The sequence below is a fragment of the Catharus ustulatus genome, chromosome Z (genome assembly GCF_009819885.2).
Source record: "Catharus ustulatus isolate bCatUst1 chromosome Z, bCatUst1.pri.v2, whole genome shotgun sequence".
Classification (NCBI taxonomy): Eukaryota; Metazoa; Chordata; class Aves; order Passeriformes; family Turdidae; genus Catharus; species Catharus ustulatus.
In genome coordinates, this window is record NC_046262.2 from 51,972,490 (window position 1) to 51,995,404 (window position 22,915).

At 39.8% G+C, this 22,915-nt stretch overlaps 1 protein-coding gene across 1 annotated transcript in view; it reads left to right on the top strand.

Moving 5' to 3' along the window:
* The window catches only part of HSD17B4 (hydroxysteroid 17-beta dehydrogenase 4), a 66,315-nt gene extending 46,640 nt beyond the window's left edge, over nucleotides 1-19,675 (top strand). Inside the window, exons 21-24 of the mRNA XM_033084804.2 lie at nucleotides 2,967-3,056; nucleotides 5,590-5,728; nucleotides 17,089-17,216; nucleotides 19,105-19,675. Coding sequence (XP_032940695.1) covers nucleotides 2,967-3,056; nucleotides 5,590-5,728; nucleotides 17,089-17,216; nucleotides 19,105-19,194 — 447 coding nt within the window. The 3' untranslated portion in view covers nucleotides 19,195-19,675. The remainder of the gene's footprint in view (nucleotides 1-2,966; nucleotides 3,057-5,589; nucleotides 5,729-17,088; nucleotides 17,217-19,104) is intronic.
* The last annotated feature ends 3,240 nt before the right edge of the window (nucleotides 19,676-22,915 follow it).

The following is a 22,915-nucleotide window of genomic DNA, read 5'->3' on the forward strand; positions in this document are numbered from 1 at the left end:
GAGAATCCATGCGCAGCTTTCACAAATTGGCCAATTAGTAACAGGATCGCGGCATAGCGGGCTTTACTGGCTCGGGGCGGGGCCAGGCAGGCTCGGCCCGCTCATGGTTGCCGACGGGGCCGGGTGGCCCAGCTCGGTGCTACGGCTCGGCGGGGCTGGCCGGGTGGTGCTGCGGCCGCCGCTGGGCTCGCTGTCCCCCCTCTCCCGTCAGCACAGCCTCGCTGCCGCGTTTGCTCGTCCTGCCGGCGGGCCAGCCGCCGCCGCCGCTGTGAGGCACGCCGGCCACCCCGCCGCTGAGTTTACTCGCCCTGCTGGCGGGCCGGCCCCCGCCGCCGCTGCGAGGCATGCCGGCCGCCCTGCTGCTGCATTTACTCGCCCTGCCGGCGGGCCGGCCGCCGCTGTGAGGCACGCCGGCCGCCCTGCTGCTGCGTTTACTCGCCCTGCTGGTGGGCCAGCCGCCGCCGCCGCTGCCAGGCACGCCGGCTGCCCCCTCCCGTCTGCACCACCGCCGCGTTTGCTCGCCCTGGTCGGCACTGTAGGCCCCCGCACCGCCGGGCACCCCCACGCTGCTGGCCCCGATTCTGCTGGGCTTCCCCCGCTGCCAGGCAGCCCCACCCGCCCGGCTTCCTGCTTCTGCCATGCTCCCCTGCATTGCTAGCCCCAGTTCTCCCGGGCTCCCCCGCCCTGCTGGCCCGGGCTCTGCCGCCCCCCCTGCCCCGCCTTGCTGGCCCAGGCTCAGCCACCCGCCCCCAACACTGCTGGCCCCGCCTCTGCCAGGCTTTCCCACCTCAGCCGGGGCCAGCCGGGCTCCAGCTTGGCTTGGGGCTGCCGCGGGCTCTCACTTCCGTGTTGGCAGCTTTTAGAATATTGTCCATGTATTAGCCGCCCTCGAATATTAGCCGCACTTCCGGGTTTCCACCAAACTTTTGGTCAAATTGGTGCGGCTTGTATTCGTGAAATTACTGTAATTTTTTTTTAAGATTTATTTATCTTAATTGACTCTTAACACTCTATGCATGTAAGTGTGCTGCAGATTTAGCTTAGATTGAGTTATTAAACTTAAGCTGCAGCTACACAGAACAACTTCATAAAAATTGAAGTTTCATAGCAATTGAACATAGTAACTACGATAAAACAGTTTACATTTTTATGAAATCTGAGTTTGCATTATTCTATTTTCTTTGGTCGTGATATTAGCATTTTATGTGGCCATCCTGTAATCCTCATCTCCATGTCATAGGGTACGTAGTGAAGCTAAGGATAAAACTCCAGGAACAGGACACAAAGTAAATTTTCGTCACTTCTGTAGTATCATATGACATTTCTACTTTATTAACCTATGATTTGATGCTGTTATTTGTCAATATTTGCTTCGGCTTATGCAGGGTGAGTTAGGTTGCCTTGCTGGCTAAAGTTTTGCAGCCTCATCTCTGTCAAAATCTAGCCACCTCTTGATTAGTGATCAGGGCAGCAGGTATAGTTGCAGCTGCAGTGAGGATTGGGCAGGGAGAATCAAATAAAGAGAGACATCATAGTAATAGAGGATTGCTGGATTCATACAGCTTTCTGGGATGCATGTTGAAGGAGGCAAATTTTTTTTGCAGACCTGATAGGCATTAGCAGCTACAAAATTTCAGAATGGTAACAACGTAGAGACTACTGGGTACAAACTCTTGAATACTAGTAGTAAGTAAGGTTGTTTGGTGCCTCAAATGAGCTTTGGAAATCACTCTAACTATATTTAAAAGGTACTGTCACCAAGTCCTGATGGAATTTCTAGAATGCATATGTTTATTTTTGATGGTTTCCATATACCTTGTTAATTAATAGAATTCATAATGTGCTTCCAAGCCCTTCCAAATTTGTAAATAGGGTGAGTTGTTCCATTGTGGTTAAAGGCAAAACTTGTAATTAGTAACTTAGTTTAATAACTGCTAGTGTGTAGAGTTTTGGTGGATTTTGCTAACATTTTTTTCTTCTACAACTTTGAAGTAATTGATTTTGGATAGAAATTACAATGTTTAACAGGATTATAGTAAATCATCTTAAACAGTTATGAGTTTTGCAGAATTTTATTACTTATTGCATGTCAAATTTGTATTAACTGAAGCCATCTTTGTGCTGAAATAAACTGGTTAAATCAAACTACAGGTGGGCATACAGCTTTGAGAGGGTGGTTTGAATCCATTTTCACCATTGTCTGAAGTACAGTGGCAGCAGGTGACAAGCTGTTGGGCATGATTTGAGTAATAGTTGATGTAGAGCAATAAACTAGGCTGTGGTACTTGATATTTCTTCAACTTGGCTATTTATCATACACCTCTCTATATGCATTGCCAGTGAACCAATTTGCCATCTTTTAGCTGCCATAGACCGGGATGGTTTGTCACATCCTTCAGAGACAATGCCAAATTGAAACCCATTTTCTTCTCTGAATTAACTACTTCAAAAAATTAAACCAGGAGGGAATTCAGATATTTTCCATCGTTCTTTTTGTAATCTTTCTTGTTTGCAATGCTTAAAAAGCTGTTTCTAGTGCAAGTTGCAATATAAGGCATGTGGAGATAGTAAAATTGTCTAAATGGACTCTTGACAACTGAATATCTACCTCAAGGAAAAACATTTTAGAAAAATGTCTTTCTAAGAACTATTTATGAAGAAATATTGACAGGAACTTGTAACACTGGAGGTAAATAAGGTATTTCAACTGTTTTGTGAACAGTACACCAGCAATATATTTTGTTACAGTTTCTCTAGAGGAAAAGAATTATTTTGCTTGAAGAGCTGTTTGAAAAACATAACAACTTACCTCAAGACTACAGCACATTTATGAAGTGGCTTTTTTCACACTGTAACTTTTATGTTTTCTCTTTTCATCTTTCATCTTTTCATCTCTGATTTTTAAATACCTTTTGTGACTTTCTGCAAATAAATCACCTCTTTAATGTATTTTCCCCCCGATACAGATCAAGGAGACTGGGGAACTTGCCATTGCAGGGGGCTATGTGGATATGGTACCAGCCTTGGAAAAACCTTCTGCTGGAGAGCCTCTGATGGTAGGTGGAAGCAATGGAAGTCTTAGCTTGCAGAGAAGCATAGTTAGGCTTAATTTTGGTGAAAAACACAGGAAAAATACTTAGGTCTCTTACCAGTCTTCCTTGCAGTATTAAGAGGAGTTACAAGTTCAGAGATGTTAACACGCATGCTGTGTAAAATACAGATGTAAATTGATCTGTTTGAGAGGAAAATTCCAGTTGTTGGAGATACACAGGATGGGTGACGTTTGATGTGCTTGATGCTAATTAAGCTCTCAGGATAATCATTGTGATGTATGTTACAAAACAAAGAAGGGCATGTACCAGTGAGAGCCACATATTTTGAGTACTTGCATAACATGAAATAGAAACTATTTCATGTAACTTGGATGTGTATCAGTAGAACAATGATTTTCTTATTATTTTGTATATGCTGAAGATCAAACTCTGTGTAGGATGTGAAAGTGTATGAACTTTCTCAGTTTTTTCAGAGACATAGAGAGAGTGGCAGGAAGGCGTTAGCATAAGTGAAAATGAGATAATGTACTCACAGAAAAGAAGTTTCATCATTGAGTGATTTTGAAATAAGTCTCTGAGAGCTGTTTGTACATGTGGTTAGGTCTAGCACACAATATGCTCTTTTAACTGTATTTATTTTAAAAAAATCCCTTACATGCATGCATGCCGTAAGCCTTGGGTACCATACTTGCCACAAAACACAGAATTGTGCAGGCAGTAGTGAGGTTGACCTGGGTTCATAATGTGGCTTAAAAGTTACTTAAGGCATTGCATAATGTGTTGCCTTAATAAAACTGTTATCTTTTTTTCCCTATTGATTCTTGTGTGCAAACAATGACACTTTAGTACTTGGAAGTTTATGAAATACTGAGATAGTGATATTCATATAAAGCTTGTGATCACAGAATGGGGAATATTGGGTGATACCAATATTGCTGTATCCAAAGCAGCATGGGCAGCAGGGTGAGGGAGGGGATTCTATACCTCTACTCTGGTCTGGTGAGACCCCACCTGGAACCCTGCATCCAGCTCTGGCGTCCCAGAACAGGAAGGGCATTGACCTGTTGGAGCAAGTCCAGAGGAAGGACATCAGAAAAATAAGGGGAATTAAGCACTCCTCCCCTGCGAAAAGACTAAGAAAATTGGGTTTGCTCAACCTGGAAAAGAGAAAACTTCAGGGTGACCTGTTTGTGGCCTTTTATTACCTGAAGGGAGAGAAAGAGGTGCTTTTTGCAGGAGCATGTAGTGACAGGATAAGTGGGAATGGATTCAAACTAAAAGAGAGTAGGTTTAGATTAGATCTTAAGAAATTCTTTACTGTGAGACTGGTGAGGCACTGGAACAGGTTTCCCAGAGAAACCAACTGCTTCATCCATGGAAGTGTTGAAGTCCAGGCTGCTGGATGGGGCTTGGAGAACCTTAGTCTAGTGAAAAGTATCCCTGCCCCCCAGTAGGGAGGTTAGAACTAGATGATCTTAAAGATTCATTCAAATTCAGGCCATCCTATGATTCTATGATTTATCTGGGAACCTGTTTATTTTTGCTGCTTGTGTTTATTCTTCTGACACATTCTGAATTGTTGAAAGAAGTTCAAACATTAGAACTTTCCTGAACTGCTCAGATTTTCCTTTTTTTTCTTTTTTTTTTTAACTTGGGCAGAGCAGGTGTTTTTCTTTAAGCTTACTCTGAGAAATTAAGGTGCTTTGGCAGAAATTTGCTGACAGGGTCAGACACCCACCACGGGAAACCAGCCTGAGTGAAGATTGGCAAATTTAAATGCCGTTGGAAACTCTTTTATATAATGGAAAATGTTAGGCTTAACCAAAGACCTGACAAAATAGCAGCCTGAGTGAGGAGTCTTGTGTTATGCTGTAAGTACAGTGAACAACTAAAGCTGAGACCGTCTTTGCTCCAGTTCCAGTTAGTGAAAAATGTCACTGAAGTAGCTTCCTAAAGTGTAGCCTTTTATGCAGTTCAAATATTTGTTAAAAGAAAGACAGTGAAAGGCTTGCAAAATAATGCATTTGGAAAAGTTGGAAATGTAAATGTAGCTAATGCCACTCTTAAATTTTGTCTGCACTGGAGTGTTGACTGTGTTCAAAGTGCAGTACATTTTCAAGGTCTTTTATGTCAAGTTAAAGTAATGTACTGGTAAAAACAATTTTTTTGTTCTGATAACTAACATAACATTCAATGTGGAAAAAGTGTCAGTGGTTATCCTCCAAAGGAAAAAAGGCCAATTTGGAAACTCTTAGAGCACTAATTAAAAAACCTGTCTTAAGTTGTAATGATAAATGAAAAAAACTAAAAAAACAAGATTTGAAATAATTTTAAATGAAAATTTGAAATTTAGCATTTTGCTTCAATACTGATGGTTTCTAGAGGTGATTATTTTGTGGTAGAAGAAATCTGAGTAGCCTTTAATAATTCTGGTATAGATAGTTGAAGCATTGTTTCCTGGAAAATAAAAGACATATTCAGTACTTTTAATGACGTTTCAATTTTAAATTTTTTTACTCTTTTTTATTTTTTTAAGACTAAAGGGCTGCAGAGTAACCTTGTGTTTGAAGAAATTGGTCGTCGTGTAAAAGAAATGGGAAATGAATTGGTAAAAAAAGTAAACGCCATATTCCAGTGGGACATCACTAAGGATGGAAAAACAGCTATGCAGTGGAGTAAGTTGTAGTGTTTCTATCATACCCTGATGAAATGGGATTAGTTGTAATCATTCTAATTAAACTTGAAAGCTTGAAGCTAAGAGTAATGTATTAGATGAATATGCAGTGAGACCTACAGGTCTTAATGCATTCTGGGTTCACAAATGACAGAGGTCAGGTAAAATTTGCAGTTACTACCCTTTCTAGGAATGTATTTCTTTAACTTGCTTATTTAGATGCAGGCATAGGCTGCATCATCCTTTAGAACTTCAGTCTATTTCTGTTTACATTTTCCAGATTGGATTGCCACTGCACTTAGGAAAGCATGCTAAATTAGCCTAGTAGGACTGTTACAGTAATTAGTCTGCTGGTGATGTACATGCTAACTGATCTAAAACAAATAAGTAATTATTTCTACTGCATTGTTCTTGTCACTTCAGTGGAAATGTAGCCCAATTTGTTTCCATTTAAAGTTTCTGAGATCAAGGTTTCATGGAGGCATAATCATGATTTTGTGTCGTTTAAGCATGAGACTGATTGATGACGAGAAACTAAAGCCTGTAATAGCAATGGGTCACAGCAGAACTTTTTCTTGATTAAATGAATAATAGAACTATGTGAAGTAGTCTGATGGGGGCAAAACTACTTCCTCTAAAACCTATTCTTCTTTTATTCTCCTTTGCTCTCTTTATAAAGATTAATATTTTGAAAGCAACCCCAAATCTAATTTTATTAATTGGATAGATTTTTTTATCTTTGGAAATTTTATTTGTTTTTTTAGTTGTCTACTCTACTGATAGAGTGCAAAAGCTTTTCCAAAGGGAAGAAGCTTAGTGAGGTTGTAACTTCTAGGCCTTTTTGTGGAGAAATTAGTCTTTGGATCAAGTCTTTTGCTTAGACTTCTTCTATTTGATTGGTCTCAGTGGTTGGATTGTAATCAAAAGAGTTTTGGGGACAATGAGGGTGAAGAGGCTGCCTTTTGACAGGCTGAGAGGGGAGACTCAACAATAGGTCAGATCAGGTCTGCATTATGTTTTTGTCTGTGTACTGTGACTTTCTTTAAACTATTGTTGAGCAATTTAGAAGCCTGTAACTTCACTTAATCTTTTCCTAATGTTAACTAGCAGAGATTCTGAGTAGCAAGACTGCTGCTAAGTTTCAGGAAAAATATTTTACATAGATTGATCAGGATAGTTGTATTCTGCTACCTTGTTTTTGAGGGATAAAGAGTATTTCCATGTGGATAGAAGTTAATAAATATTCTGAATATACCTGTGTAGATTATGCAAGCTGATTGCTATACATCAAAATGACACAAGGGAAATACTGAATAATCCAACTCAGACGTTCTGTCTAAAAATTCATTACTGCTCTTAGTCATTTCTACTGTCTGCAGTTTTCCATTTTTGTGTGAAAGTAATTTAGATTATAGACATGGTCAGAACTTGGAGTGAAGACTTACAAAGTTTTACTTGTGTTCTTGCTTACATTTTAGATGGTAATTAGAAATGCATTGGTTAAACTCCGGAATGCTTAAAGTGGAAACTTCTGTTTGTTGGTCAATCACTCTGTACTCCACATCAGTCCCATCTACTGTTTCATGTGTAACTAAATTTGATATAAGTGATATACATGTTTATAATAACAACTAGAAGACTATTTCAGGTTTATTGATCATTGACTTTAACTTTGGAACTGCTTTATTGATTACCTTAATTCAATATTATGTATGTCCAGAGAATAGAGGAGTAAGTCAATGGAGGAGAAATCTGCTGAGAGTTGTTTCAAGATATGAATAAAATTGCTCGTTTAGGAAGTTCTGAAACTGCAAATTGCTGAATGCAGAACAAGCACGCTTAAAGATTTAGGCCTCAGCAGTGCCCTTACCTGCCTCATGAGACCATATTTGATTAGAGGGAAAACAGGTGAATGTTTTTGCTATTGTATTCAGGTTAAGAGAGTGCTCCTGCTTAAATAAATCAATAGTCAACCTTTTGTCCTCTCCTGCTTCTCCTGAAGCAGTAGAAGGAAGTTACTGCTTTCTTCCTGTTCATATGTCTCTAGCTAAAAGGGATTAAATGGACAGAGACTTTGTTTGTCCTGTTCCCTCTGCTTCTGTTGCAGTAAAAATTTTCTGCACTATTACATTAATTTGGAAAAAAACTTAAAGCTCCCCATGGGATAGAGGCTGGGGGAGCTATTAAGAGCTGAAGTGAAACATTTCCAGAATCTTGGAAAAGTTACTGTGAATATTTTTACAGTGTGGTCAGTTCCTTAAAGCTTAGGAATTACTGTAGTCTTTGTGACGCAGTAAATATATAAGGCTGAATGTAAATATCTTGGTAAGTCAGCTAGGTGTCTGTAGAAAATTTTGTTTACTTTTCCTTTTGGAGCATTGATATGCTAGTACTTCCTTTTTATATCATCTTTGTTGAAAGAACTTTTTGTATCATCCTATTTCTGTTTTGGTTTATGTTTTCAGAATATTTTTGCATGCCTTTAGATTTCAAATACTTATTGGATTAAGAAACCTTGGTTAGTACTGAAATAATGAAACAGCTACAAATCATCTAAATATTAAACTTTCATATTGTCAGTATGAAAATAGTTGCAAAAACTCACTAGCAGAGCTTTAGGAGTTATTACAACTTTATTGTCAACCTTGACTGTTTGTCCTTACATGGACCAAGAGCCTATTGTTGTCTGTTTAACTCCAGGGGTACATTTTTAATGGCAAGGCATATATGTGATTAAATTTTTACTTGGGGAATATTTTAGAGCACTTTCCAGCTGTTAAAAAGCGTATACCCAAACAAACAGGAAGCAAAAGACCTTCCAGAGACAAGTACAGTAATTTCACGTATACAAGCCGCACTGAGTATAAGCCGCATTGCCGGGTGTTGGCAAACATTTCGTTCTTTGTCCATAAATAAACCGCGCCTGAGTATAAACCGGTCTGTTGTTCGCAGGGACGACCCGCGTGCAACAAAGTTGCCAAATAGTAACAGAACCGCGGCAGGGCGGGGTTTACTGGCTCGGCTTGGGCCATGAGGGCTCGGGGCTGCCGACAGGGCTGGGCGGCCCAGCTCGGCGCTGCCGCTCGGCGAGGCCGCTTGAGGCCGGCCACCACCACTGCTGGGCTCGCTCACCCCGGCCCGATGCTGCCCTGCAGTGGCAGGGGGGGCACAGAGCCCGCCAGCACCCGCGGCGGCGGTGGGAGGTGGGGATGGAGCCCCCCTCCCACTCCTGCGGCGGCGGCACGCGGGGACGGGAGCCCCCCAGGCCGCGGGGCCAGCAGGAGAGAGCCCCGCCTTTCCCCGAGCTGCGGGGCCAAGCAGGAGGGAGCTACCCTGCCTTCCCCACCCCCTGTGCTGCCTGCACGGAGCAGCTCCACCCGCTGTGCAACAGAGTAACCAATTTGTAACAACTGCGTAAATGCAGGGTTTTACTGGCAGGAACTCGACTTTGCAGTTTGCACTGACTCGGTTTGCCCTCCCGGGGTTGAAAATGTCAGAAAATTATTCACATATTGGCCGCTCCTGAGTATAAGCCGCATTTCCGGTGTGGGAGCAAAATTTTGGTCAAAATGGTGTGGCTTGTATTCGTGAAATTACTGTACTTAAGATTTCTATGCAGTCGCCAACTTAATTCTTTAAGTGTGTTTACATATGTTACGTTATTATTCACTGTTCAAGGCCATGATCTTGTACTGTCTCGTCTACCAGATGCTGGTATTTTCATTTTCCATGGTAAATGCAGAAGAAGATGGTAGTTTTTGAGTTTACATTCAAAGGAAGGCAGCTTTCTTGCAGTTAGGGTATACTCAATAGTCCAAAAGATTTCTGATTTTGTGATCTTTGCAAGATCTCTGTATGGTCATCAGCAAGACTTTCTTAATGCAGATGAGCAAAGACAGTCAGTTCAGAATTATGTAGCATTGACAATGCCATTTGCTTACTTCAGTGCTTGACACTTTCAGTTGTTGATGTAATATAAGCTTCTGTACACACTTAGAAATTTTAACCTTTGACAAATTAATTTTTTACTATAAAACCTGAAGTTGACAGTACAATGTTACCTTTGTGATAGCTTGAATTTATTTCTGTGTCACTATTTAGACTGGTTTTCAAAGGTGCTTCAGATTTTAATGTTTCTTCACTCAGTCAGTAGACTTTATTGTACATTTAAATTCAACCTGGTGGTTATTGATCTTCTGTGTACAAAAATTTTAAATCATTTTTGTAGATGTTATGCTGTTAGAGGAGATCAATTCTGAATTAGCCTCCTACCTCTTCTAAGTAAAATTGCCATTTTGGAGGGTCAATCCGATGATGTACATAGCTACAAGAATGCAAAAAGGAAAATACGACATTAAAATTAATTCACAATTTGATTCATGTAGCTAAATATTGCTTACTATTTCAGCATCAAAATTCCTGACAACTTATCACTGAAACAACTGGTATGTGAGGAAGAATATTATTTTGCCTGAATTTTTTGTTTTGTTTTAAACTGTGACTTGATGTTAATTAATTGGTGATCTATCCTTTTTTAGGCCTTTCTTTGTAAAGGCCTCCCAGGCCTTTAAAAACAGTCTCTGGTTCTTTTGGGCTACCTGGTAGGCCTCTTTCTCTTATTTAATTGGATATATATTTGTTCTGTCTTGTGCTTTAATTTTTTGACTTGTCACTTTTACACATCTTTGTGCTGTTGTGGTAAGTGCAGCAGTTGGCAGTGCTGGAAGCAATCCGGGCCCTGCAGCCCATTTCTGCTTTACTCAGTGATTGTAGCTCCAGCATCTTCTACTAATGTCCTTCAACCTCTTCATTTCTGGGAAGGAAGCAGATGAGAGAAGGCAGCAGCCACAGCTTGAGTGCTGTGTCCATTTCTGGGCCCCTCAGTTCAGCAAGGACACTGAGGTGCTGGAGTGTGTCCAGAGAAGAGGGGCAGTGAAACTGGGGAAGGGTCTGGAGCACAAGTCTAATGAGGAGTAGCTGAGGGAGGTTGGGGGTGTTTACCCTGGGGAGAAGGAGGCTCAGTGGGAACCTTACCACTCTGTACAGCTGCTTACTAAGAGGTTGTAACCGAGTGAGGGTCAGTTTCTTCTCCCAGGTAAGAAATCACAGGACCAGCAAAAATGGACCTCAGTCATGGGATGTTCATGTTGGACATCAGGAAGAATTTGTTCATGAAACTGGGAATGGAATTCCTCACGGAATTAATAAATGGGCTGCCCAGGGAGGTGCTGGGGTCGTTATCCCTGAGGTCTTCAAGAAGTTCAAGCTCAAGAGTGTGGCACTCAGTGCCATGGTCTAGTTGTGAAGGTACTGATCAGTTAAAACTTGGACCCAGTGACCTCAGAGGTCTTTTCCACCCTTAATGATTCTCTGATTCGGTGAAATTTGTTCTCATGTATGCAATCAATCTGGAATTTTTCAAACTTTAAGGAACCAAAAAGTTCTAACTAGAACTGTGACCTCCTGATCTCTACTTTCTGCAGTAAACCAGGACTTTTAGAAGTTCAAGTGAAGTGAAATTTGTGAATTGAATTTGGCTTTTGTTGTTAAAGAGAGTCTTCTTTATGGAGGCACTAGTATAATAGTAGTCTGATAACCAGCAGTGGCCTTTCCTTTTATGTAGTTCTCTATGGATAGTGTGAAGCCATAAGAAGGTGTAATGCAGTGGATTGTGCACTGAGGATGTGAAATTTTGGACAGCTCATCTGCTCTGTAAACAATGTTGAACTGTAACCCTTGAAAACTGGCCATAATTAGTGGTATTTCTGTATAAAAGCAAGCTGTTCTAATTCAAGAGGATGCTGAAAATCCCTTTTAAAAAGATAAAGCAAGTATCAAAAGAAATACCTAAGAAATAATTGTATTGGTTCTGAAATTACCTTCACATTTTGAGAAAAACCTTAATTGATAATCCATCCCAGCCTTTTCCAGTTTGCCTCACTAGCTAAAGCATACTTTTCTCTCACCTGCATACATATTACTATACAACAATTGCATTTTTTCAGGCATTATAAAATATTAATCTTTTTTTCTTAGAGTTAAGGTTTAGTTTCGACTTAACTTTCTGAAAAGAAAAGGTAGTGCTGTTGAAATCTGATAGTTAGCTGATAGTTAATGGCACTCTAGAACAGTACTCAGAAGAGTTTTCCCATCTGTTGCTTTTCTTCATGTTTTTGACATTAGTGCTGAAGACAGGAGATGTTTCTGTTCCTTTCCAGTTCTCAGAAGAATAAAACTTTGTTATGAGAGCTGGGGAAGAAATTGTTACATGTAGTTGGGAACATGAGAAATTAAGGAGAAATTGCTCAATAATTTATGATGCAATATGACTTCAGGCAATGAAGAGATACTTGTTTTCATTTGCCTAGATATTGAGTCTTGTATTGCCCTTACTTACCCACTGTAAAGCAGAATAAAACCCAAACCAAACAAAAAAAAGTCTGACTGTTAATATGCAAAAATTAGAAGGAAAACTGGCATTTTATTCACTTGAATCTCTTGATTCTACTTTTTCTACTGGGTGTATAATAGAATATGTTCTAGAAGGCATACAAGAGGACACTCTCTCTGGTCACTGGAAAGCTAAGATTTTTCTGTTTTGATGCTTGGAGCCTGATTCAGCTTATTTCCTTCATTGCTAGTTTATTTGTCCATGAGCTAGTGCTCTAGTTTAATCTCAGTTGTCTTTTCAGTGTTCTAGCCTAGGTATTGGTCAGGAGGGAAGAAAGTGGACTGTGTATGTTTCTAATCCTTCTGTTTTCCTTCCCCACAAAAAAATTGAATGAGCAAGTTTTTGTGGTAGTTTTTCATTCTTTATAAGGCAGGGAGCTACTTTCCTTCTCTAAGTAATAACATTTGATATATTTTAGATCAATCTTTCTGCATTTCTCCACAGTGGCACCTTTTTTTTTTTTTTTTAACTACTTGCATTAGAGAGATCAACTCATTTATGATAAAGCCTATTAAAGGAATGGATCAAGTAGTAATAGAAGGTTCTCCATGTTTTTGTAGAAAAGAAAGTTTTGCTGTCAGACTGCTTTGCTTTTGTGGCTGCTTAGTATTTGTTTCACTTTTTAATCAAAAAATCGTAATATTCTTTGAAAAAAATACAGAGGAAGTGGACATAACCTTTTTGACGTTTTGGGGGAAAGAATGTACCACTAGATTCAATAGATTAGTCTTTTTTTTTTTTTTTTCATGTAGAATTTCTAGTAAGGATTAACTTGAGGTGGAATTAAAGATTTGAGGTCATCAACTTGAGCTTGGTGCCCAACAAGATTATGAAGCAGATCATCTTGATTGTGATCACTCAACACATCTGGGAACCAAGGGGCCAGGATCAAAGCAAGCCCAGGTTTAGTAAAGGGAGGTCCTACCTGAGCAACCTGGTCTCCTTTTATGACCAGGTGGCTCACCTGGTGGATGTGTCTGCCTCAGCAATGCCTTTGGCACTGTCTCTCGCAGGATTTTCCTGGGAAAACTGGCAGTCCACCGCTTGGAGAGGCATAATCTTTACTGGGTAAAAAACTAGCTGGATGGCCAGACCCAGGAGGGGTGGAGCCAGTCACAAGTGTTGCTACCTAAGGCTCAGTATTGGGGCCAGTCCTGTTTAATATCTTTAATATCACTGTTGTTGGTCTGGATGAGGGAATTGAGTGTTCCCTCAGTTCACAGATGGCACCAGTTTGGGTGGGAGCGTTGATCTACTGGAAGCTAGGAAGACTCTGCAGAGGGATCTGGGCAGGCTGGATCAATGGGCCAAGACTAATTGGATGAGGTTCAACAAGGTAAAGTGCCCTTGGGTCACAACAACCCCAGGCAGTGCCACAAGCTGGGCAGAGTGGCAGGAAAGCTGCAAGCTGCCAAGTGGAAAAGTGTCTGAGGGTTTTATATGACAACTGGCTGAGCATGAGCCAGTGTATGTAGCCAAGAAGGCATACAGTGGCATCCTGTACCGGAAATAGTGTGGCCAGCAGGACCAGGGCAGTGATTGTCTTACTGTACTGGGCACTGGTGAGGTCATATCTGAAGTGCTGTGTCAAGTTTTGGGCCCCTCACAGCAAGAAAGACTTTGAGAGGCTGGAGTGAGTCCAGAGAAGGGTGATGGAGCTGAAGAAGCGTCTCCGAGAGGCAGCTGAGGGAGCTGGGGGTGTTTGCCCTGGAGAAAAGGGACCCTAGCTGCTCTGTAGAACTGACTGAAAGGAGGCTGTAGCTGGGGAAGGGGTTGCTCTTCCTTCTCCACAACCATTGAGAGGACAAGAACAAATAGCCTCAAGGCTGCACCACAGGAGGTTCATAGTGAACATCAGGAGAAATTTCTTCACAGAAAGGGATAAGTCACCATCCCGGGAAGTGTACAAGAAAAACTACTGTATTTAGCATTGTGGTCTGGTTGTTAAGCTAGTGATCAGTCAAAGGTTGAGCTCAATAATCTTGAAGGTCTTTTCCAACAATAGCAATTCTGTGGTTCTGTAAACATGAAAGATTTACCTTGATTATGAGTGCCATGATTATGCAATGTTAAAGGTATGGTTGTGCTTTGAGAGGTTAGTATTAATTGTAGACATTGACTGGTAAATAATGGTCTTGGGATTTGACTAGGAAATGGAGAAGGAGAACAAGGACTGTAATAATGTTAAGTAATATCTTAATGTACAACAATGTAACAACTGTTAATTATGTACTATATTCAAAATAAAACTTAGGGGTCATGAGAACTTTTCTGAGTCACTACTTTGTTTTTGTCATCTGAACTTGACACTGGTGAGACTGATGGATAAGTGTTATCAGTAACATATATAGAAATTACTTTTCAACTAGTAATTAGTGAAGAAGGAGAAGTTGTGTCTTGGGAGATGATACATCAGGCTTTCAATGTCTGGGGCCCTTCTGGAGCAGTGTAGGAATGGTAGAGACAGGAAAAAAATATAATGCCAGCAGAATGAAGTATGAAAAGGGGTTTCTGAGGTCCAGAAGTACAGTGATTTCACGAATATAAGCCGCATCTCTGGGTGTTGGCAAACATTTTGTTCTTTGTCCATAAATAAGCCGCACCTGAGTATAAGCTACTCTGTTGTTCACAGCGAGGACCTGCGTGCAACAAAGTTGCCAATAGTAACAGAACCGCGGCATGGCGGGGGGTTTACTGGCTCAGCTAAGGCTGTGCAGGCTCGGCCCGCTAGGGGCTGCTGACGGGGCCAGGTGGCCCAGCTTGGTGGGGCCGCTCGGCGGGGCCGATTGGGGCTGGCCGCCACCTGTGGGCTTGCTCGCCTCGGCCCGGCACTGCCCCCAGTGGCAGGCGGGGATGGAGCATCCCCGCTCCCATGGTGGGCAGGGATGGAGCACCCCCCGCTCCCGCCACAGTGGCGGAGGGTGGGGGTGGAGCCTGCCTGCTCCTGCCGCAGCAGGCGGGGGCTGGAGCCCCCCGCTTACCCCACGGACCGTGGGGATGGCAGCATGGAGCCCCCACCTCCTCCCCAAACCATGGGGATGTCAACACAGAGCCCTCTGCCTCTCCCCCGCCTGAAGTAGGGAACTCCCCTACCTCCCTCCCTCCCCCCACGCTGCTGGCCGCTGAGCTGGCCCCACCCGCTGCGCAACACAGTAACCAATTTGTAACAATCACGAAATCCTGGGTTTTACTGACAGGTGCTTGGCTCGGCACCCTGGCTGGCGCTTCTGGGGTTGTAAATGTCAGAAAATTATTCACATATTAGCCGCTCCTGGAGTATAAGCCGCATTTCCGGTGTGGGAACAAAATTTTAGTCAAAATGGTGCGGCTTGTATTCGTGAAATTACTGTAATTCAAAACAGTTGGTTAGGCATTGCAGGCATCCTAGACACCATGTCTGTGTTTTGTGAATTAGTCTGTTGAGCTTGCTTACCTTACTGATGTCTCAAAGGAAGCAGTTTGGCTACACTGTATGGTGCCTAACATTGGAGGTGTATTTTAAAAGCATATGAACAGTTAGTCTTGGTAAACTTAGTCTGAGAGTTGGTATCCATTCTCAGACTTAGGTCTGTGTGTGCAGCTTGCCTTTAATGATTCAGTAGGTGATTTTTAAAATTTTTGTTTTCCTAATAAGAGTCTGTGCCTGCATAACCTACAGCAGCAATGTTAAAGGCTTGGATATGTTAGATTTTATGGTGGCTGTTTTGAGTTACAAGGATGTTACACAACCACTACCCACAAACACAAAAGTACAGATAATGTATCTGGTGCTCAGTAACCTTTTTTAATTTCTTCGCATATAGCTTGAAGTGATATTAATTAAATCTGTTCCAGAAATTATCATTTACCTTAAAATCAACTGGAAATAATAGTCCTATATGTCATTTCTTTGTGAGCAACATTGTATACTTAAGTCCCCTTCTAGTTCTGTAGTAACTGGATAAATATTGCTTAAAGCACATTTCAGAAAATGAGACTTAAATAGGTTAAAGCTACTCCCAGTCTCTATAGTTCCACTTATCTTGTCAAAGAATTTTTTGGAAAAAAGTTGCACATAAGATAGCTTATGCAGAAAAAAGGCTCCATGGTTAGGAGAGGGCCTTAAAATTTGTCCATGAAGAGCAACCAACTGTCATCCATGATTATGTGTCTAGAGATACCATGTCCTTTCGGGAATATCCACATGAATAACACGTGGGATGGGGGCGTAATGGATCAAGAGGTAAAGGTGTAAAGGAAAGACAGGAGTTCACAAAATCTGAGAATTACTTGGCAGAGCACATCCTGTCAAAATACTCTTCTAAGCAAATGACACAATACCTGATAGTGTTAGCCCTGTAATAGGTTATTTTGGCAGGTCATTTGGCATGGGAAAAGAACACTCTGAAGCTACAGATACTTGGAGGAATTATCATCTTTCCAAGAGAGAAAGACACATAATTGACAAGGCTTTAAACATTCCTTGCATGAAGCAGAATAGGCTATATTCTATTACCTGGGGGACAGACCAGGGAAAACACAGCAGTGTGTTTGAACACCGCTGCATTTACCTTACCTGACTACAGAATGCTGGTTTTGAACTACAGAGCTTTATTACTAACTTGAACATTTTTGCAATAAGTACCCTAATTAATACTTTGTGCATCTTCAGTGTCATTCAAAAATAGTTACCATTGCTGTGAGAATTTTAAAGTCCTCGCTGTAAGCACCCTCCCCTTTAGTACAGGAATAATTTTTAAATTTCTTTCATTGATGAAGAAGAGTTAAACCTCATTTATTTTCTGAGTGGCTGATAGCTCAAGATTTATGTTTAGACTGGATGCTTTATAATAATAGATAAAGAAAGTCCTGTTCTTAAGCCTGAAAGTTTTATCTTTATTTTGAAATTTAACTGTCTATGCTCTTCTCAGCAATTGACTTAAAGAATGGCTCTGGAGCAGTGTATCAAGGACCTGCCAGAAGTTCTGCTGATACTACCTTCACTCTCTCAGATGAGGATTTCATGGATGTGGTACAACAAAAGATCAACCCCCAAAAGGTAAAGCCTGGGTGTCACAAACATACTCTCTTGTATGTAGGCATATCGTTTGCCTTAAATCAAGCTGTGGTTCATGTTTGCATTCTGTATCCTGGGATATTTTTCACAGTGGAATCCAGAGTCAGGTGAGATTTAAGCACATCAGTACCTTATACTGAATTAGCCAAAAGTGTGAGGGGGCATTTATGTCATCTTTATCGTGTTAAGTCAAAGATAACCACAAAGGGCTAAAGCAAGGCTCTGGTTTATAGGGGGGCAAGGTTGTGAGTTCAATACCTATATGGCTCATACACTTTAGAGTTGGACTGGATGATCTTTCTGGGTCACTTCCAACTCAGACTATACTGTGATTCTGACATAAAGCCTGGCAGTACAAAGTTAGGAGTTTGTTGCTAGTACTTCATAGTATACCATTTGCAAGTTTAGGTTTGTCATTTTGAATGTTCAGGCTGTTTTGCTTGTCATATTGCAGGCAGTTGATGTTTGTGGCAGTGGTCTGATTTATTGCTAGTGCTGCAGCAAAGAGAAAGGTCAAGAGAATTCATGCATGTAGATGGTCAAAATTCACTCAAACCAGGATATTATTCAGGGAAATAAAGATTTAAGGAAGGTCTGTAATCTGTGTCTGCACTTTTAGCTTCTTGGAGTAATCAACTGCTTTAAACTACTAATTTTACTAATAAAAATGCCTTGTGTAAAAGTAAATTAAACTGTCACGAATTTAATGTCAGCTTACAGATTAAAGCTTGAGCAAATGAAAACTTTAATTAAGCTCATCATATATCAGTTTCTTTTCTTTGATCCAGAGCAGAAGTTGTTAGAGACTTTGATTGTAAATTGGAGACTAATGATCACAGTGAATGTTTGTTATAAGTCTTAACATACCACATGAGTAAAATCCTTTGTGACTCTCTGTATACAGCAAGCATAAAACATAAACAAACTAAATGTTGATGGGTAATCATCAGAATGCTAAAGAACAGTGCTTGCAATTTAGGAACATCATCTATACTTAGGCATTAGTGTTTCCTTTGAGTTTCTGTGAAGTTTTCTATCTGAAGAAGCTTAAAGCATCTATTCAAATTCTTTACTGCTAGCTCTCTATTCTTTATTTGAATGTATTTCAATCTAATGGAACTATGCAAAAGAACATTTGAAGAACTTTCAAAGGGCTTTCAAACTGCAAAGCCGTAGCGAAGCAAAACTAGTTTAAAAAAAATACAAGCTAGATTGAAACAGAGTATACAGCTCTTTGAAGTAGAGACAATAAAAATGTGATATACCAGCATTGAAGGGAAAATACTTATTGTTTTATGACTTTGCAAATGCAAACAATCTTTTTTTCTAATTTCCTATTTGTTGTAATATGGTATGTATAAAACCATTGCATTTCTTTAGCCTAACGTGTGTAATACATTGTGCAAGTTTATGTTTGTATTTGTTATGAATCTGAGTATGTAGCTTATATTTTCATTAGGTCTTTAATTTTCATTATATTTTCATTCCATTTTTTCATTTCTTACAATGATGTATGAGTATCTGTAGTGTGAGGGGGTGATGATGGGAGCTTTATTTTTGAGCCCTGCTCAAGTTTTGCCACCAGATCCTATGAAAGCATTTGTCTTACAGCACAGAGAACTTCTCGAAGTGTATGTGGAAAGGAAACAGAGGCCACTGAAGTTGTTTTGTATTTATTTTATTTGATTTTTTTCCCATGAGTGACAGACTTGGCTTTGTCTGCACTTTAGATAAAAAATCTGATTCTGGGCGGTATTAGAAGTGAGCGGTTGTTAATAACTGATAACCATTGAGCATTGTGCACTGAATACTTTCTCCTGAGTGCTAAATAACCATTCTTTAGCTTCTTGTTTTATTCTGTTCTCTTTAGGCATTCTTTTCTGGTAAACTAAAAGTGAAGGGGAACATCATGCTGAGCCAGAAACTGGAAATGATCCTGAAAGACTATGCCAAACTCTGAACTGCTTGATCATCTACCACAGTGGTGAAGAACTGTAGAAGATAAACTCGATTAATTCAGAACCAATGATTTGCAGGCTAGTTAACATCGATGTGCTGATTCATTATATGGCTAATACACAAACTGATTTAATTGCTGTAGATGGAAGTTATGAATTAAAATAACTGTTACTATTGTCCCTTTTTAGTTTCTCAGCAATGGTAGAGAATCATACTTTCTGATTGCACATCTTTATCTAAATAAAATATATTTAGTTCTTACAAAGAAACCTATATTTCTATGTTAATTCTGAAGAAAATTAAACCAATAGACTTCTTTAATATCTCTTTCTATGTGTCTGTCAATCTTCATTCATGTTGCCTTAGATATATTTAGCTTCTGTGAGTTTATCTGGTTTATTATTAAAACTAATGTTTTTTGTCTCAAGCTCTCATGATTCTATGAAAATAACTGGAAGATGCAAGTAAATTCCATTTATTTACATCTTGTCATTATGTGCTTTTTTTTTTTTTCTGCACCAGAAAAAACTCTTGGAACTTTGGATTGATTAGCCATTTTCATATGTTACTTGTGTAAATCACTTACCAATTGGTTAATATTAATTGTTATGGGGAAACTTTTACATATGAGAGGCATTAACACTGCACCAAAGGCTGTCACTAGAGACAAACTGTTCTTTATGTAGATTCATTCTCATGAGGGGCAGCATCATGGCAGGCAGTAGGGAAAGATGGAAGTGAATTCCTCATTTTGAACTGAGTTAGCAGCTGTGGCCATATATTTTCCTAAGGAAAGTATGCTCTCAATCACTGATTGTCACATGAACACCTGGAAATTTGATTTCATCCAAGTGTCCAACCTTTTGTGTGCTCAGTTATTTTTTTTTCACCTTCACCTTCTGTGTTGTTACTTTTTGGAGACGGAAGAATGCAGACCATCTGAGGCTTTTCTTCTTGAACAGGAGGCCTTTTTTTAGAAGACGAAATTTTTGATTCTTTGGGGGTTTTTTGTTCCAAAACTTGAAGGTACTTCAATTCCCCGACTTTGTGAGCAGACTGTAGCCATTAAAATACCTTGTGGGGCTGCAGATGAGCTTGACAGTTGGAGAATAAATTGTACATGTTCTAATACTAAGTCATATTCTCAGCAAATTAATTTCTTCACAGCTGTACTGTCAGCCATGCTTTGGTTCAGGTGGAGGAACATGAATCTTAAGTATGTCAACAAGTATCCCATGTAATTCACATCGTGAATAGATGGAAAACAGAACAAGTAAGAAGTTTGCAATTTTAGAGAGACCAAGTAGAAATTATTGAAGAAATGTCCTTTTACTACTTATCATTTATTTTTTTCAAAGCAGTCATTTTCATATATAATAGGACTTCATGATTGCCTGACTGCCCTGCTTCTATTTATAATGCAGGTTTGTGTCAAATAGGTAAAGGTATCTTTTATTAGTTTCTCTCCAGAAACTGTATGAGAGAGATTCATTCCAGCTTTGTAATTTTATTCATGTACCTGGTACACCAAATCCCTCATTTTTTTACATACAACTTTCCTGCCTATAAATCTATATACACTGCCATAAAAATGATGTGTATTAAGAAAAAGGAACTGTGAGTAACTAACTGTGAGACTAGGAAAGCAATTACCAATACATCCATATAAGAATGTGGTATTTGTTGTTAAGTTAGGTGGTCTCGGTAATTCACAACAGGTGTTTGGGTTTTTGTTTCTCAACCCCATAAATACTCTGAAATCTGAAAGTACTGCTTCACAATGAGGGAGAGAGTGCTAGTAGGCTGTTTTTCTTTATTTAAGTGAGAATCAAAAATATTCAGGCAGGGGAAGTGGGTAGCATTGAAATCTGTAGTGATTTAGCGGGAGAATATTGAAGAACATAATTTTAAAAAATGTTTTGGTACATGTTGGTTGAGGATGAAAGAATAAACCATTTATAGCTACTCTTGTGATTTCTATCCTGCATAGTTTCAGCTGGACACAAAATATTTACTCTGGCTTCAACTTTCTCCCGCGCAGTGAATTGGTCATAGGTGTTGAGTGGAACAGAAAGTCCTTTTCTTCCTTGTGCCTCCCATACCCAGGCTACCTGTGCACACCTCTCAGTATTGTGATAGACTCTTTTCTAGGAGCATAACTCAGGTGTTCAATTCTTTAATCTGTTTTATGGCCTCAATAACTGCTATTGATTATTTTGGCATGTTGTTTTTAATTCTAGTCCAATGTATTTACCCTAAGAATGTTCTAGCTAGCTGATGCTAATTAGTAACTTGACCTCTTTACTGTTGAAGGTAAGGTCAGTTTGTTGTGTTGAGTATATACATGATATGATTTGGAAGTTTAGGCTTTTGTTTTGTTCCTAATACTTGTAAACCTTCTATTTTATGTAGCTTTTAGGAACAATATTCTCAAGAACAAATGTAAACTCAGTATTTTTATGAGAATCCATGGACAGGAATGTTAGCCAGTTTGGAAGGTGATTTTTTGAGTGTGAATGATTCGCAGCTGCTTTTGTCTGGAACAGTCTTCCTATTTCAGGGTATTGTGTTTCAAACCCATCCATGTCTCTTTTGTCTGGAGTGGTTTTGGAGACCTTTCTTGTCATACACCTGCAACAATACCTGTGTAGTGGCAGGTCCTAAAGACATGTAACAACAAAACATCCTTTTCTTTCAGGATAGTTGCTGCTTTGAATATTCTTTCTTTGCCAGTAATGAGTGCCTTGGATTGCAAAGCCACGCTTGTTTACCAAGGAGCTTTGGATAACTCTTCAGAGATACTGCAAAATTCAGTGGAAAATAAGGAGGCTTTTGCAAGCATTTTGGCAGTAAGATTCTTAGCATAGTGCATATAATTCTCTTAGTGCATATAATCTCTTTAATGTAGAGTAGAAGATTGTCAGTCTTTAATTGCCATATGTGCCTTACAGTGTTTTGATTAATAGTGTAAAAAAGGTGACATCTGGACATGAATGTAAAGTCTGGACATCAGATTTCATGACATTGAGACAAGAATTCAGTTTTTTCATCTTTCTGGAATAACTAAGTAACTGCTACACATGACGAAGTATAATTTTATTTCTTTTTTTCCTTCTCCTTATATTCATTACAGTCTTCCTGCTGGTTTGCAGTCCTCCAGTAGGACATACTTTATTTGCAAAAAGTAAATTGTGGTTCCACTGACATATGTCCTCTTCAGTCATTTATGGGTTTTCTAATTAAAGGAGGAGAGCAGTAAAAATGAATGGGGAAAGTTTATGCTTTCTAGTAAGTGGAATTGTTCTTAATTAGTTAGTTTCAGAGACATTCAGTACACCTTCTAGCTATTATCAATAATTACAGTTAACAGCTCTTTAAAAGTTGACAAGTGCATTCATAATCATAGAATATTAAAATGAGTAAAAGTGGGGAGGAGGAGAGGCATGAGAGAGTGGTAGACTTGAGCAACTTTAGGCAGAGGAACTTGGATGCTGTCTCCTCTAAGCCTTATTCCCATTGCCCTTTGAGGAGCTCACTCCTACTGGTTATTGTGTGTTCTAGTTCATTGGGCAGCATTTCCTGTAAAAGGTTCTTCATCACTCGGGAGTTACTTTATTAAATTAAAAAGCTTTATGAAATGGAAGGATTCAGTAGTGTGATAAATAAAGTATTATAAGTTGGACAAACAGGCATTTTTAAACATTTTAGTGTACTTACAAAAA